Genomic DNA, 15,026 nt, shown 5'->3' on the forward strand with positions numbered 1-15,026 from the left:
TCAAACAAGACAGGGAATTTGACTCGGTTATTTTCGCTCACTGTACAGTAAATAGACAAATGAGAGCTCACAGCTGACATTAACATATATACATTTTTTTTTAAGTGAAAGGTGCAGCAGTATAAGGTAGACATGGTTATTGAAAGGTGCATTGTTACAGCATGTGATTTGGGTTATTATTATTATTATTATTATTATTATTATTGCACAGTGATTGATTACTCTGAGACTCCCTGGGTGATGAGAGTTGTCTTCATTCTGGTTTCCTTTTCATCATGAACTGTGTGCGGAGGGGTTGGGTTTCCTGAGAACATGAGGCAGTCTCTGAAAGTACATCAGCTCTCTTCCTCAAGTAGACGCATTTAAAAACCGAAAGCCGTCGAGAGAAACACGCGCACGTTGTGGATGAGACTTACGGGAAAGCAGCGCAGGAACGTGTCAGGTAACAGATACGGCGAAGAGAAACGACAGCAGCTCACTGGTGTTGAGCGTGTCCTAATACAGTGGTGAGATAACGCGGTGGCTTGACCGCTGATGCGGGCTCTGTGTGTGTATGTGTGTGCGCAGCATGAGCCAGTGGAAGCAGATCCAGCAGCTGGAGATCAGGCTCCTGGAGCAGGTGGACTACCTGTACGATGATAACTTCCCCATGGACATCCGACAGGGACTGGCCAGCTGGATCGAGTCCCAGGACTGGTGAGTCCCTCAATTTTGTCATGAACATATCTAAATACAGTGAAAAAAACATTTCTGTCATAAAAAACAAAAAACCCAAAACAAAACTGGGTTAAAAAAAAAAGTTTACATTCATAAAACTTGTCAGGCTTTGGATATGGCTTGCCTAATATTAAAAAAACAAAAAACAAACTGTGATTCCACTTTTTGTATTGACAATATGTAAAATACATTTTTAATTAAATGTTTAAAAAATATTCTAAAGCGGAATTTTGTTTTAATTTTTATGCTTGGGGTTGCTGTCTTTTATATCCACCAATATCCTGATTCCAAGGGTTGTTTTAAGGGTCTATACCAGACACTAGACTGTGTATAACAAGGTCTGTACTCTTGGTGACCACTGTCACGAGACTTGATTCACATGTGGAGGAGAGGGAATTCATTCAAAGAGATCTGAGAGGTGAAAACTTAAAAACAGATGTACATCATGTTACCTGTCACCTCTGGAAATTGTGTTTAATTGGCCTGTTATTTTATCATGGTACAACATGTAAAACTGAAAAAAGACTCTTGATTAGTTTCTCTTAAGTGTGTAGGTGCCAGAAAAACAGAATTTCAATCGGGCCAGCATGATGAGTAGCACTGTTATCACATCTGGAAGGTTGCCGGTTTGAATCCCTGCTGGCTTTTCTGTGTAGTCCTCTTGTTCTGTTTCCTCTCATGATCTAAAAACATGTGTGTTTGGCTATTAGGTGATTCTAAATGTAGTGGTGAGAGTGAATGTGTGAGATTGTTAATCTGTACAGTATGTGGTCCTTAGATGACCTGACTTCCGGACCTGGGTGTTCCCCTTAAGTCTGTTGATCATTGAAAGGAATAAGCAGATATAATATACACATAATGGATGCGTGTGTGTGTGTGTGTGTCTATATATATTATATATATATATATTATGATAATATCATATATTATATGATATTCAGGGTGTAACTTTGCATTAAAAAGTTGCAAAGTAGGTTATTATGTATTTTTGTTCATGTATCTTAACATTTAGTAACATCTTTGGTTTGGTAAACTAAAAAGGTCTGTCTATGTATGCTGTATAAACTAAACTTAAAATGTCCCTACAGTCTCAAGTAAATGATCCAAGAACATGCTATAATACGGTGTACGTCAAATTAATGTTTGTTTACAAACTACCAGTCTTGGAAGGCAGGCCTGAGTATTGTGTTGACAGTGTGTCCAAAGGCAGGCAGGTGGAAGGAGAGTTGAATAAGGAATACACAACGTAACTTCAAGCAAGAGGTAGCAGCTGCCTTTCATTTTCCTTAAGGTTTGGCTGATTATTTCTGTTAAAGTAGAGAGAACTGTCTGTGTGCTCATCAAAGCATGGAAAAATCAGGCCTTTGTAAATTAAATTTTTTTAACGAAAATACCAACAAAAAAATTGAACTGTTACACAGCCTCCTACAAAAAAGTTGAAATCACTATTTAATGATTACTGCAGTGTTTGATTTGAAACTTACAGTAAATGCACTAAACAATACCTCTCACTATTTCCTCTAATTTTATCAAGAATTTAATCACTGAGTTGGAATTTTATGACAATTTGGAGCCACAGAAGTTATAAACAAGAGATTAAAACCATGACTACTGTGGGTGTTGTGAAGAGGCTAACTTTCTAAACAGAGCCATATTGCTTCTCTCTGAAGTTCCCTTTCCAGAGAGATTTCTGTCTTCCAGCAAGCTCATTGTTGTGGTTATACAGCCCCACAACGTTACAGTAATCAGGCCCACTTCCTGCAAACAAGCTCTTTTTTCAATGAAAAAAAAGGAAAATATACAAATGTAGATTACCTGACACGTGCACACAAAAAAGGTTTGCAAGTTTGCAAAAGTTTGCAAGCAAGTATCACGCAAGTAAAATAAATGATAGATCAAATTTGTTTTCTTGGGTTTTGCTGGGATTTTCATAATAGTGGCACACATATGTGTTTTCAGGGAGACGGCGGTCAACGATGAGTCGATGGCAGCGGTGATGTTCAGCAACCTGCTGTCCCAGTTGGAAAAGGTCCGTTCACAGGAGCAGAACTTCCTGCAAAGACACAACATGAAAATCATACAACAGCAGCTACAGGTACGACATTATCCTTTCATCTCTTCATGTTTGTAAGTATAGTGGCAGGAAAACTGTGTTAACTGTACTGGAATGAACAGATTTTCTGCATTAATTTGCCCTACAATGTGATTTCATCTCTCTCCAAGTCTCAGTGATAGACAAACACTGTGCTTTTAAACTAATAAAACACAAGCGATAATCATTTCTTTTTATTTTTCTAATTCTTTTTCGCAAAACATGTCAGGTATTTAAAAAACCTACAAATGTCTTGTCCGACAAAAACAATTAGCAAATTAAATTGTAAAGCCATGGACAACATTAACTTTATTAAATCAATAATTTCTTTTGTTTTTATTGAAGACACCTATTCAGCACTCACGGTGCTGTTGGAAATAGTTGGCAACCTGAAGTTAATCGCTGCTTGAATCACCTTTAGCTTTTTGGTAAACTTGGGAATAAATTATTAGTTTTCTCTTCGATGATTTCAAGTGGTTCACGCCCTGAGGCAGGAAAGCAAACCCAAATCATGATGGTCCCTCCACCATACTCCACTGCTGGGATGATGCTTTGATGTTAGTTCCATGTGGCCTCTGTGGAACTTACATATTCTTGAGATTTTAACACTCGTTTCATCCGACCACAAAACATTTTCCAAGTAGTGTCGCGGATTACCAAAGGGATTTTCGGCAAACTTAAGGAGTTGTTGTCCTCCACCATGTCATCTTATTCCCTCAGCAGCGGAGGGGTTAACACAGTGGATCAGCACAGTCCACAGATACATCTGGCACAGGTTTTACGCCAAATGCCCCTCCTGACACACAAAAGAAAGGCAGACTCTCCGGCAAACTTAAGGAGTGCAGTAATGTTTTTTCCTCCTTGATGTCCTACCATCGATAGTTACAAGGTGGTTACTCATGGGTTCTGCTTCTATTTAGTTAATTATTCATGTGTTTGTGGTTCTAGTGGCCTTTATTTGAACGTGGTTTGACAAGTAACAGGGGCAAAGGCAAGGACCCACCGCCCCGACTGCACAAGGGCCGGAACCTTTTTATATGAGGCCCCCTGTTCAACCAAGTGACCTCATTCACAATTTGGTATTTTGACTTGGTTTCCACTTCCACTGCCTCCATTTACAGTTTGTCTGACGGATGTCTAAATACTTTGTAATGACCTTTTATACCTTTCCAACCTAAAGAGATCAACCAAAAATCTCCTTTTTGTGAGGCGTGGCTCACTTCTTATGATCAGATCATTTAAGATATTTGAGTGTATTTTGCCAATTACTCTGAACCATATCTGAAAATCTGTTTCATTGACTGGACTCCAGCTGTGGAAACAATTTACTCAAATTATATTTTGTTGAATAGTAATAAGGGCTCACTTTTCTTCACCTAAATGTTTAATGGTGGCCTAAATAAAGACAAATAATAATCATCTATGTGTTATCAGCTTAATCACACTGTGTTTGTCTAATATCATGACTCAGACCTCATTATATGGCAAATTAATGCTGAAAAGAGTAAAAACCTAGACATTCACATGCTTTTTCTTGCCACTGTTATCTCCGATAAAAAGTTCAGTTTTCATTACAGAAATGCAGCTGTCTCTTGAATTATTTCCTGTTTTCTTCCACACTGAATAACCTCATTAATACATTGCAGGCAATCAGATATTCATAACCATTACGAGTCCAAAAATCTTTCAGTTTATCATTTGTGAGGGTCATCCAGTATTTTAAAATTGGCAAAACTACTTCCACCATAACATGCTCTGTGCTAGAAAGCAATTACCGGTAATGCACACATGAAGCCTACAGGGGAGCCTGTAGACCAGTGGTCTTCATTCCTGGCCCTCGAGAGCCACTGTCCTGCATGTTTTAGATGTTGCCTTGCATCTTGCACTTTGTTTTATGCTGTCTGTTGCTGCTTTTTGTATTGTATTTTTGCTTTTGTATTAACTGTATTTTATATGTGTGTTTGTATCACTTGTAAGGTGACCTTGGGTGACCTGACCTTCCAAAATTCTCTCTGGGATTTTCTATATCTGATGCATTATTTGCATTTATTGATCAAACTGTATGCAAATATGTGCTGTGGACTTACATGTAATGTCAAGGAAAGTTCTTTACATTGTTTTCATGAATGTGAAAATGTTATTTTCACTCTTAACTAATAATAATTAAAAAAAAAATCATGCTTATGTTATTCTAATTATCCCACACTTGGTGCGTCCGGTTACCTTTACCAGGTACCAAATAAAACAAAAAAGCTGAGTGCTTCATATCGGAGAAAATTTGAACCCAGCAGCTGCATTTTTCAGATATCTGCAATAAGGAGAAGTAGTTTGATGACTGGTGTTTGTTCTGGAGGTGAGAGGGAAGTAAAATGTTATTGCTGTACTCTCGGAGGAGGGTTTAAATGTGTTGCTGCTTTGTTTAGTGTGTTTGTGCACGTAGTCACAAACATCAGCTCAAGTGAATAAAGACCATGCATGTGACTGTGATCTTAGGAGTTTTACATTTGATACTATTCTTTAACAAATTGCCCCTATATTTGTGTGATTAAAAAAAAAAGAATGTTATTATTGATTTCTTGAGGTAAACTCTTGATAATGGCAGAGTTTTGCAGGGGATCTTGACAGGATGTTGAGGTCACAGCACTTTCCCATGACGAGTGAGCACATATTTTGTTCTTGAAAAGACAAAAACCTTAGCAGAAGAAGGCTGTGAGGCCCCATACCGCTGTTTCCTGTGTATCTGAATATATAGTCACATGTGTATTGAAGTCAACACTTTTCATAGGAAGTAGTTACTCCTGTGCTGTAGGCACAAGTATTTGTGGCTTGTTGTTATTGTGATGTATGAGTAAAGCTTGTTTGTTTCATTCATGCAACATTAGTAAGATTTGAATGCATGTCCTTGACTCTCGCCATTTCACTCGTCTATCTCAGGGACAATTCCCACCATAGCACGGGTCATTTTGTGACTTTTGAACAGAACTACTGGTATTAGGTAAGCCCCGGCCATAGCAAGGAGGTTTGTGACTGTCAGAAGCCTAAGAAACAAAACAAAACAAACATAAGTTAATGTGACACTTGCAAGTGACATTGAAATCAATCTAATGAAAGTGTGAATGTGTAGGTGTGCACTCATGTGTCCTCAGCTTTTTTTGCTTTCCGGTAATGATGCTATTGAAAACTTTGTCACTCCTGGAGGCGTGGGCAAAGAAAATCCCCGAGCCCCTCAACAGAATTTTCCGTCCTTTTTCAAAATGGACTTCTGAATGGGTAGGAAGCAGTACCCCCGCTCGTGGTTTACATGTCTGAGAATTGCAAAGTGTTCTAGAGGTGTTAAAGTGGCTGTGAGAGAAGTTTGCTTGCTGTTTATTATCTGACAGGAGCATAAATCACTGATTGGAGTTGTGTTTCCTTAGAGCAGAGCGGATATTTGTTACCTGTAGAGTAGCCCCGTGCCCAGCGTCACTCAAAAAAGCCCATAGTTGTTTCAGTCATTTCAATATTTTCAGTTTAGACACTTGCAGAAAACGAGAGGATGCTTCCAGAGGCAGAGCTCAGTTACTGTAAGTTCAGTTAATTATCTTTAAGTCTTCTGATTGGTCAAATTCCTGCAGGAGCACGCATGGCCTGGAAACTGTGGCTGAAAAAGTCTGGTCTATCTTATGTAAAACAGAGCCAGCAACCTTTCAAAGTTCTCACAGGATCCGTAAACTTCATAAACAGGCTCTGCTTTAACACACCCACACCTCTTTTGATTGGGATACATTCATGTGAAAGATGATAATTCATCAGTATGTCATAGAAACATGACAAATGAGGATTTGGCCCCTTTAAAGAAGATGCAAATAAACTGATCATTATTTTGATTGTGGAGGCGTTTTTAAAAGTTTTACTCTAAGCATTAGAACACATCTTTGATAACTTGAAAACATTAGTGTGACTGGAGAAATCCAGTTATTCCTCATACCTGAATAACTTCTATAACTCCTCTGCTTCCAGTAAAAACTGATGTTTCTGTAACACAAGTTCCTGCTTTCTTTGATATTTGCTTGCCAAGACTAACAGACTCCATGGACGATAAAGGTCTTAGTCATGCTGTGGGTGCTTTTGTGGTCTGAATGTACTTTTATGCAAAAAGTAACATTCATGAATTAGAATGTGTTGTTTTTTCCTGCCTTGAAACATTTTCTGTATGTGTGTCTGACTATGATACCCCAGCTGAAATATTCCTCCAGCCCTGCCATCATGGCCAGAGTCATTTCCACCTGCCTCAGGGAAGAGCGCCGTATTCTCTCCAGCGCCTGCGCGCAGGAACAGGTTTGTCACATCATTGTCTTCTGAAACGGGGAAAGTCCCTGTTCTTCCTTGACTGCTGTTACTGCTGGTAAATGTATGCCGCTGCCAGGAAGACACTGCTGTGTAGAGCACACTCCCACACTCCCACACTCCCAGCTCGTTTTAGTCTATTCCCAAGATACAAGGCTGGATGACAAAATAGGTTTCACAACAACCAGAAACGAGGTGACAGCTCTCTTCATGTTGCCCGCTCCTCAGAGGCTGTTGCAAACATGCCAGAGAGCAGAATTAACAACAGTTTATAAAGAAAAAAGTAAAAACATGATACACTTCTCTAACAATGTCTTGATAACAGCAACTATACTGTATGTCTATGTCACTTAAAGCATCTTCATGTCAGGTTTATGCCTAGTTTTAGGAAAACTACACTCTTGTCTAGGCTTAAACCTATTTTTTAGGAGTTTTTCTGTAGGCAGAACGAATCTCAGTGATGTAATTTAAATTTGTATTTTTTATTTCTTAACCTAGAGCCTATGTCATTTCATCCATTCACTTGTTACTGTAGCAGCAATAGCTCTGTTGCGTCAGTACTGTGCCGCTGTGAATTCTCCAATAAAGCAGAGAATGCAGATTCAATTAGAGTTTTCTTTCAGAAATAAAGAGAATATATTGTTAAAGACTTTTAGAAAAAGTGACTAAAGAGAGCATTTTGAACAGGGACCACTGGAGAAGTCCCTGCAGAGTTCAGTGGCCTTCGAGAGGCAGAAGAACATGGACAACAGAGTTGGGATCATCCGGGGCAGCGTGCAGGTAAATGAAACGCCTCAACCGTTTATCAGAAATACAAAGACAACCTGGGCCGTTTCTCATCAATAATGTTTTGAAAAATATGTTTCTAGTTGATGGACCAGGCTGTGAAAAACATTGAAGACATACAAGACGACTTTGATTTTCGCTACAAGACGCTACAGTCTCGTGGTAAGCCTCTGGATACCACTAGAAACAAATATTTTATTGTGTAAAGGGCAAGGACGCACGCCGATCTAAGATCCCTCAGACAGAACTGCATCAAGAACTGCCATTACTCAGCAGCTGATGTGACAACATGTGCGAGGGATGACGTTGGGAAACCTTTTACAAACTCTTCCGTAAATAGCTACATTCACAAATGCTATTTAAAAAGGTTGAAGTCCAAAAATGAAACCTGGTTTTAATCTTGATAAGGGGTGGTGTTAACATCTCTGGGCTCAGAGGCATCTCGTATTGCTAATCACAGTGAGAATTTGTATTGTATTAAGAGTTTTAATCACTAATCAAACCCTTTTCTTGGAGAAAAAAAAGTGGGGGCTCAGTATGTGTGTATTAGAGAGGAAAATGCCCATCTGGACTGTTATCAGCAACAGGTACAAAATCCAAGTTCTGTGATGGTATGGAAATGCATCAGTGCCTTTGGCAGAGGACATTTACACTTCTGTGGCGAAGCAATAAAATAGAAAAATAATTAGAGATCTTAAGGCAATAAATTGTTCCTCTCATGATGACCTCTTTGCTTTTTCAGTGAGACAATGAAATTCCATTATGATGCATTTACAACAGTGTAATGTAGATATGTTTGTAAGAAGAATGGGACAAAAATAACAACCAAAATGCTTCATTGCTTACTATCTTCAATGCGTTTTAAAGTGCTGTTAGAGCGAATGGTAACATTACCAAGTAATAAAATCTTAACTTTAAACTTGTTTTTGGAATTTGCTGCAGACGTGAAGCTGATGAGTACAACATGAAATATCTTGGGTTGATACGTGTTTTTCTTCTAAATAATTCCAAACAAATACAAGTTGTACATTTTTGGTTTCCATTTGTGTGTTTGTCTCAGAATCATCAGACAGGAACTCAGACATGATGAAACAGGAAGTAACACGACTACAAGATATGCTTAACAGGCTTGACTTTAAGAGGAAGGTATGTTCTTGCACATCTTTAAAAACAACTTCAACACTTTCTGAATGAACTGATTTTGGTCTCATTGCATTGTATGAACCAAATGAGGAAACAAACCCATCAATATTATAGATTGATTATCAAATCTTTTATAGGAGATACTGTCAAAGATGGGGGTTGTGATCAAAGAGATTGATGACCTCGTGACTTCTCAGCTAAGTCCCGAACTGCAGGACTGGAAACGCAGGCAGCAGATCGCTGCCATAGGTGGCCCGCTGCTAACCGGTCTGGAGCAGCTGCAGAGTTGGTAATTTTTGACATTTGTCACCAGTTAGGTGTACAAATACTTAAAATCAATGGCATAATTGAGACACATGCTTTTTTTCTTTTGTCTCTTCTTATGAACTTCCTGTCCTGGCCCAGGTTTACTTTGACGGCACAGAGCCTTTTCCAGATCAAACGTCAGCTGGACAAACTGGGGGAGTTGGTTGTGAAGGTCACCTATGAGAGTGACCCAATACCGCTCCAAAAACCTCAGCTGGAAGAGCGGGTCAAATACCTCATCTACCATCTCATCAGGAGGTACTAATATAATTAAAGAGCGCAATTCAAAACAACAGGGTTATGTGATCCGGCATCTTTCCACATATAACAATTGTATTCTTGTAAAATTGTATTTGTAGGAGTCGTAACATTTTCTGAAGAGCATTGTTTGGTTTCTTTTTGATTAATGTTTACAGTATTGTTTTAAAACCGCTTTTTAAGTTTTGTTTTAATGTTTTAAATACGTGCCAACAAGATGATGTGCTTACACGGTCCAAAAACAGGGAATACTGATTTGATTTGTGATTGTCAATTGTTCCTAAGTGTGAGTGTGAGTATCCATAGCTTTTCTTGTTTGTCTGTATATCGCAGTGTAATATGTCTGCATACCCCTCAGAAAGTAGGCAGTTGCACCCCTGTGTATGTGATACTACGAGATAACAGTCTCGGATAGATGGCCAGTGTGAATAACACCACTCAAACAGCAGCCTGTTACAGTTGTTCTGTAAAATTGCCTTTTTTGTGTCTTTGGGGGAATTTCTGTTATGTCTTTTTCTGCTGAAACTGTAATTCAAAAAAAAAAAAATCTGCTTCATGGTATCTGATGGTAATTATAGGCCTTTTTAACATCTGTTCTGAAGATAATTTAAAGTTGTTTACATGTGGAAATATCAGATTGAACTTTACAGAAACCAACTCATGGCAAAAAGGAGATCACAAATACAGACAAGGTTGAGATTTCAATCTTTTTTTTTGCCTTGATCATCATGAGGAGTGTTAGTTGCCTTTGAAGTAAAACAGACAAGCTTGTAGCGCTGAAAAGAAGACAGGAAGAGTTTTTTTGGTTTTGGGGGTTTTTTTTAGATGGCGAGGCTGCAGTAGCGAATTCCAGCACATCTACGTGGATTGTAGATGATGGAAGTACACAAGAAACTTTAAACACACTAGTGAACTTGGGATAGGAGGGCTGCAGTACTTGTCATCAACAGACGATGTAATCCTGCATGTTACTGTGAAGAGGCACACTTGCATCACTGTAAGCTTCCTATATGATGTCCTGTGAGGGGCCTCACCTGTGTTACCTGCCCATGTGACGTGTGATGTCAGCCCACAGATGTTGCCAGTCCACAAACACAACACCCAGAAGGATTCATGAGGATTTCTTCATGAAGATGTTAATTAAGCCTGTCCCTGCTACACATCCTACTCTCCATTAGTTTGTGAATTGATTGTACAATATTTACTTTTGTTTACATTTTTCAAAGTAAATCACACTGCAACAACATATTTTCACTTCTCAGATAAAGTTTCATTCACTTCTGTTTTCATTCAGTTCAATATTCGTTTATCTTGTGCATACAGATGTACACAATTTAGAGCAGTTTTTGGAAAGCTTTTTTTTGACTAGAAAAAGAATCGTATGACATACCACCACCCAAAAAAAGCCCATTTCATCACTGCAACCTCTTACACCGTGTTATATTAACAAGGTTAGTTGGGTCTTCTTACTGCCACCAGCTGACATTAACATCTATTTAATCGCTCTTTTAGTCGCCACACTTTTGGCACATGCAGTCAACAATCCCAAATTATGTGCAGTAACTATTTACTTTTTTTATTTACGTATTTGATGTATGAAGTGAAATCCACTAATTTCCCACAGCACACCTACCAATCTCCCATGCCACAGTAGTGCACCATGGTGCACACAGCGGTTGAAAAATCCCTGATTTAGAGAGGTAATACTGTGAATACAAAGCGATTGATTGCAATGAGTAAGTGAGTTTATATGAGTTTTGATTTGTCTTCAGTTCATTTGTGGTGGAGAAGCAGCCGTGCATGCCCACACATCCACAGAAACCCCTCATCATCAAGACTGGAGTACAGTTCACCACAAAAGTCAGGTATCATCACCTAATGAGATACTGTATGTTGTTCGTCAAATATTTGCATGCATACATGTTTTCTGCTGGTTTTACTTATTTTTTACTTTTTTTTGTTGTTTTTTTCACATTTCTCACAGACTTCTGGTCAAATTACCAGAAGTAGATTATCAGCTGAAAGTGAAGACCACATTTGACAAGTACGATGTTTAATTTCTTAAACAAAAAAGAATAATACTGTGCTGTATTTGTATTCAATGTAATGTACACATTAAAACTTCAATGATCATATATGTGTTTTGTGTGCAGGGACCTCCCCTCGGGCAGAGTGTGAGTATAAACCATCTCAGTACAGGATGAGATGATGTTTTTTATCATTAGTGCATATTAAAACCACTGTTTTGGATTAAGGTAAAACTAGTAGGGATGGGAATTGATAAGATTTTTACAATTCCAATTCTATTTTCGATTCTGCTTAACAATTCAGTTCTTTATCGATTCTCATTAGGAAAAAAAGGACAATTAAAGCTGCAAGCAGCAATGAACGGGCCCTCGCACTCACGGCCACCGCCCCCCATAAGTATCAGAAATGACACCACCCACGACTTCCTATGTCAAACCATTGAAAAGTTATAGCAGAAAAAAGGGACAACCAATCAGAAGAAGGGGCGGGGCTAATTCAGGCCAATGAAGGTCAAGGACTCCATACAGAATCTGATGACACCACCCACGACTCTCTATGTCAAACCATTCATAAGTTATAGCAGAAAATCGGGACAACCAATCAGAAGAAGGGGCGGGGCTAATTAAGGCCAACGAAGCTTAAGGACTCATTACAGAGTCCCATGACACCACCCATGACTTCCTATGTCAAACCATTCAAAAGTTATGGCAGATAAAAGTATTCTAGGGGGCGCTGTTGAGCCGTTAGGCCACGCCCATTAATGCAAACCATGAAATATCAAATTTATCGCCAAGTCTGGCTTGCATGCAAAATTTGGTGACTTTTGGAGAACTATCAAATATGGACCAATCACATGAAGGGGGGGCGCGCCTTTTGGCGTCTAGCGTCGCCACGGTAACACTTTTGAAAGAGAAAAGTAATGCGTGTAGTCGCAGGATGGAGACGCACATTTTGATGTATAACACACCTGGGTGCACGTTACGGTTCGGGCTGAATTGACTGCCGAAGGAATGGCATAAATTTCGCCAAAATGACACAATTTATTCAAAATGGCCGACATCCTGTTCGGTTTCGGCCATGGCTCCAAGAGACTTTTCTTTAAGTTGTGCCATGATACAGGTGTGTAGCGATTTTCGTGCATGTATGTCAAACCGTATTGTGGGGCTTGAGGCACAAAGTTTTCCGGGGGGCGCTGTTGAGCCATTTTGCCACGCCCATTAATGCAAACCATTAAATATCAAATTTATCGCCAGGCCTGGCTTGCATGCCAAATTTGTTGCCTTTTGGGGAACTATCAAATATGGACCAATCAAATGAAGGGGGGGTGAGCTTGTTGGCGTCTAGCGTCGCCACGGTAACACTTTTGAAAGAGAAAAGTAATGCGTGGTGTCGCAGGATGGAGACGCACATTTTGATGTATAAGACACCTGGGTGCACGTTACGGTTCGGGCTGAATTAACTGCCGAAGGAATGGCATAAATTGCGCCAAAGTGACACGATTAATTCAAAGTGGCCGACTTCCTGTTCGGTTTCGGGCATGACGCCAAGAGACTTTTCTTTAAGTTGTCCCATGATACAGGTGTGTACCGGTTTTTGTGCATGTACGTCAAACCGTATCGTGGGGCTTGAGGCACAAAGTTTTCAAGGGGGCGCTGTTGAGCCATTTTGCCACGGCCATTAATGCAAACCATTAAATATCAAATTTTTCGCCAGGCCTGGTTTGGGTGCAAAATTTGGTGACTTTTTGGGCATGTTTAGGGGGGCAAAAAGGCCTTCCTTTTGTCAGGAAAAAAATAATAATAATATTAATAATAATAATAATAATAATTAAAGCTGCAAGCAGCGATGAACGGGCCCTCGCACTCACGGCCACCGCCCCCCATAAGCATATCAGAAATGACACCACCCACGACTTCCTATGTCAAACCATTCCAAAGTTATAGCAGAAAAAAGGGACAACCAATCAGAAGAAGGGGCGGGGCTAATTCAGGCCAATGAAGGTCAAGGACTCCATACAGAATCTGATGACACCACCCACGACTCTCTATGTCAAACCATTCGAAAGTTATAGCAGAAAATCGGGACAAGCAATCAGAAGAAGGGCTAAGTTTCACCAATTATGGTCAAGGACTCAATGCAGAGTCCGATGACACCACCCACGACTCTCTATGTCAAACCATTCAAAAGTTATGGCAGAGAAAAGTATTCTAGGGGGCGCTGTTGAGCCGTTAGGCCACGCCCATTAATGCAAACCATGAAATATCAAATGTATCGCCAGGCCTGGCTTGCATGCAAAATTTGGTGACTTTTGGAGAACTATCAAATATGGACCAATCAGATGAAGGGGGGCGCGCCTTTTGGCGTCTAGCGTCGCCACGGAAACACTTTTGAAAGAGAAAAGTAATGCGCGTAGTCGCAGGATGGAGACGCACATTTTGATGTATAACACATCTGGGTTCACGATACGGTTCGGGCCGTATTAATTGCCGAAGGAATGGCATAAATTGCGCCAAAATTACACAATTAATTCAAAATGGCCAACTTCCTGTTCGGTTTCGGCAATGGCTCCAAGAGACTTTTCTTTAAGTTGTGCCATGATACAGGTGTGTAGCGATTTTCGTGCATGTACGTCAAACCGTATTGTGGGGCTTGAGGCACAAAGTTTTCCGGGGGGCGCTGTTGAGCCATTTTGCCACGCCCATTAATCCAAACCATGAAATATCAAATTTATCGCCAGGCCTGGCTTGCATGCCAAATTTGGTGCCTTTTGGGGAACTATCAAATATGGACCAATCAGATGAAGGGGGGTGCGCTTGTTGGCGTCTAGCGTCGACACGGTAACACTTTTGAAAGAGAAAAGTAATGCGTGTAGTCGCAGGATTGAGACGCACATTTTGATGTATAACACATCTGGGTTCACGATACGGTTCGGGCCGTATTAATTCTCGAAGGAATGGATATATATTTCTCCAAAATTACGCGATTAATTCAGAATGTTCAAAATGGCCGACTTCCTGTTCGGTTTCGGCCATGTCGCCAAGAGACTTTTCTTTAAGTAGTGACATGATACAGGTGTGTACCGATTTTCGTTCATGTACGTCAAACCATATTATGGGGCTTGAGGCGCAAAGTTTTTTCTGTCTGAACCAATCAGATGAAGGGTGGGCACGCTTTTTGGCGTCTAGCGTCGCCACGGTAACGCTTTTGAAAGAGAAAAGTAATGCGTGGTGTCGGAGGATGGAGACGCACATTTTGATGTATAACACACTTGGGGGCACGTTACGGTTCGGGCTGAATTAACTGCCGAAGGAATGGCATAAATTTCGCCAAAATGACACGATTAATTCAAAATGGCCGACATCCTGTTCGG

At 40.0% G+C, this 15,026-nt stretch overlaps 1 protein-coding gene across 1 annotated transcript in view; it reads left to right on the plus strand.

Moving 5' to 3' along the window:
• Nucleotides 1–313: 313 nt before the first annotated feature.
• The window catches only part of stat1b (signal transducer and activator of transcription 1b), a 38,814-nt gene continuing 24,101 nt past the window's right edge, over nucleotides 314–15,026 (plus strand). The window contains exons 1-12 of the mRNA XM_061722926.1: nucleotides 314–442; nucleotides 568–696; nucleotides 2,677–2,812; nucleotides 7,028–7,126; nucleotides 7,823–7,915; nucleotides 8,005–8,083; nucleotides 8,982–9,067; nucleotides 9,202–9,353; nucleotides 9,470–9,628; nucleotides 11,401–11,493; nucleotides 11,613–11,672; nucleotides 11,782–11,802. Of these exons, the coding sequence (XP_061578910.1) occupies nucleotides 569–696; nucleotides 2,677–2,812; nucleotides 7,028–7,126; nucleotides 7,823–7,915; nucleotides 8,005–8,083; nucleotides 8,982–9,067; nucleotides 9,202–9,353; nucleotides 9,470–9,628; nucleotides 11,401–11,493; nucleotides 11,613–11,672; nucleotides 11,782–11,802 (1,106 nt within the window). The 5' untranslated portion in view covers nucleotides 314–442; nucleotide 568. The remainder of the gene's footprint in view (nucleotides 443–567; nucleotides 697–2,676; nucleotides 2,813–7,027; nucleotides 7,127–7,822; nucleotides 7,916–8,004; nucleotides 8,084–8,981; nucleotides 9,068–9,201; nucleotides 9,354–9,469; nucleotides 9,629–11,400; nucleotides 11,494–11,612; nucleotides 11,673–11,781; nucleotides 11,803–15,026) is intronic.

The sequence above is a fragment of the Cololabis saira genome, chromosome 6 (genome assembly GCF_033807715.1).
Source record: "Cololabis saira isolate AMF1-May2022 chromosome 6, fColSai1.1, whole genome shotgun sequence".
NCBI lineage: Eukaryota > Metazoa > Chordata > Actinopteri > Beloniformes > Belonidae > Cololabis > Cololabis saira.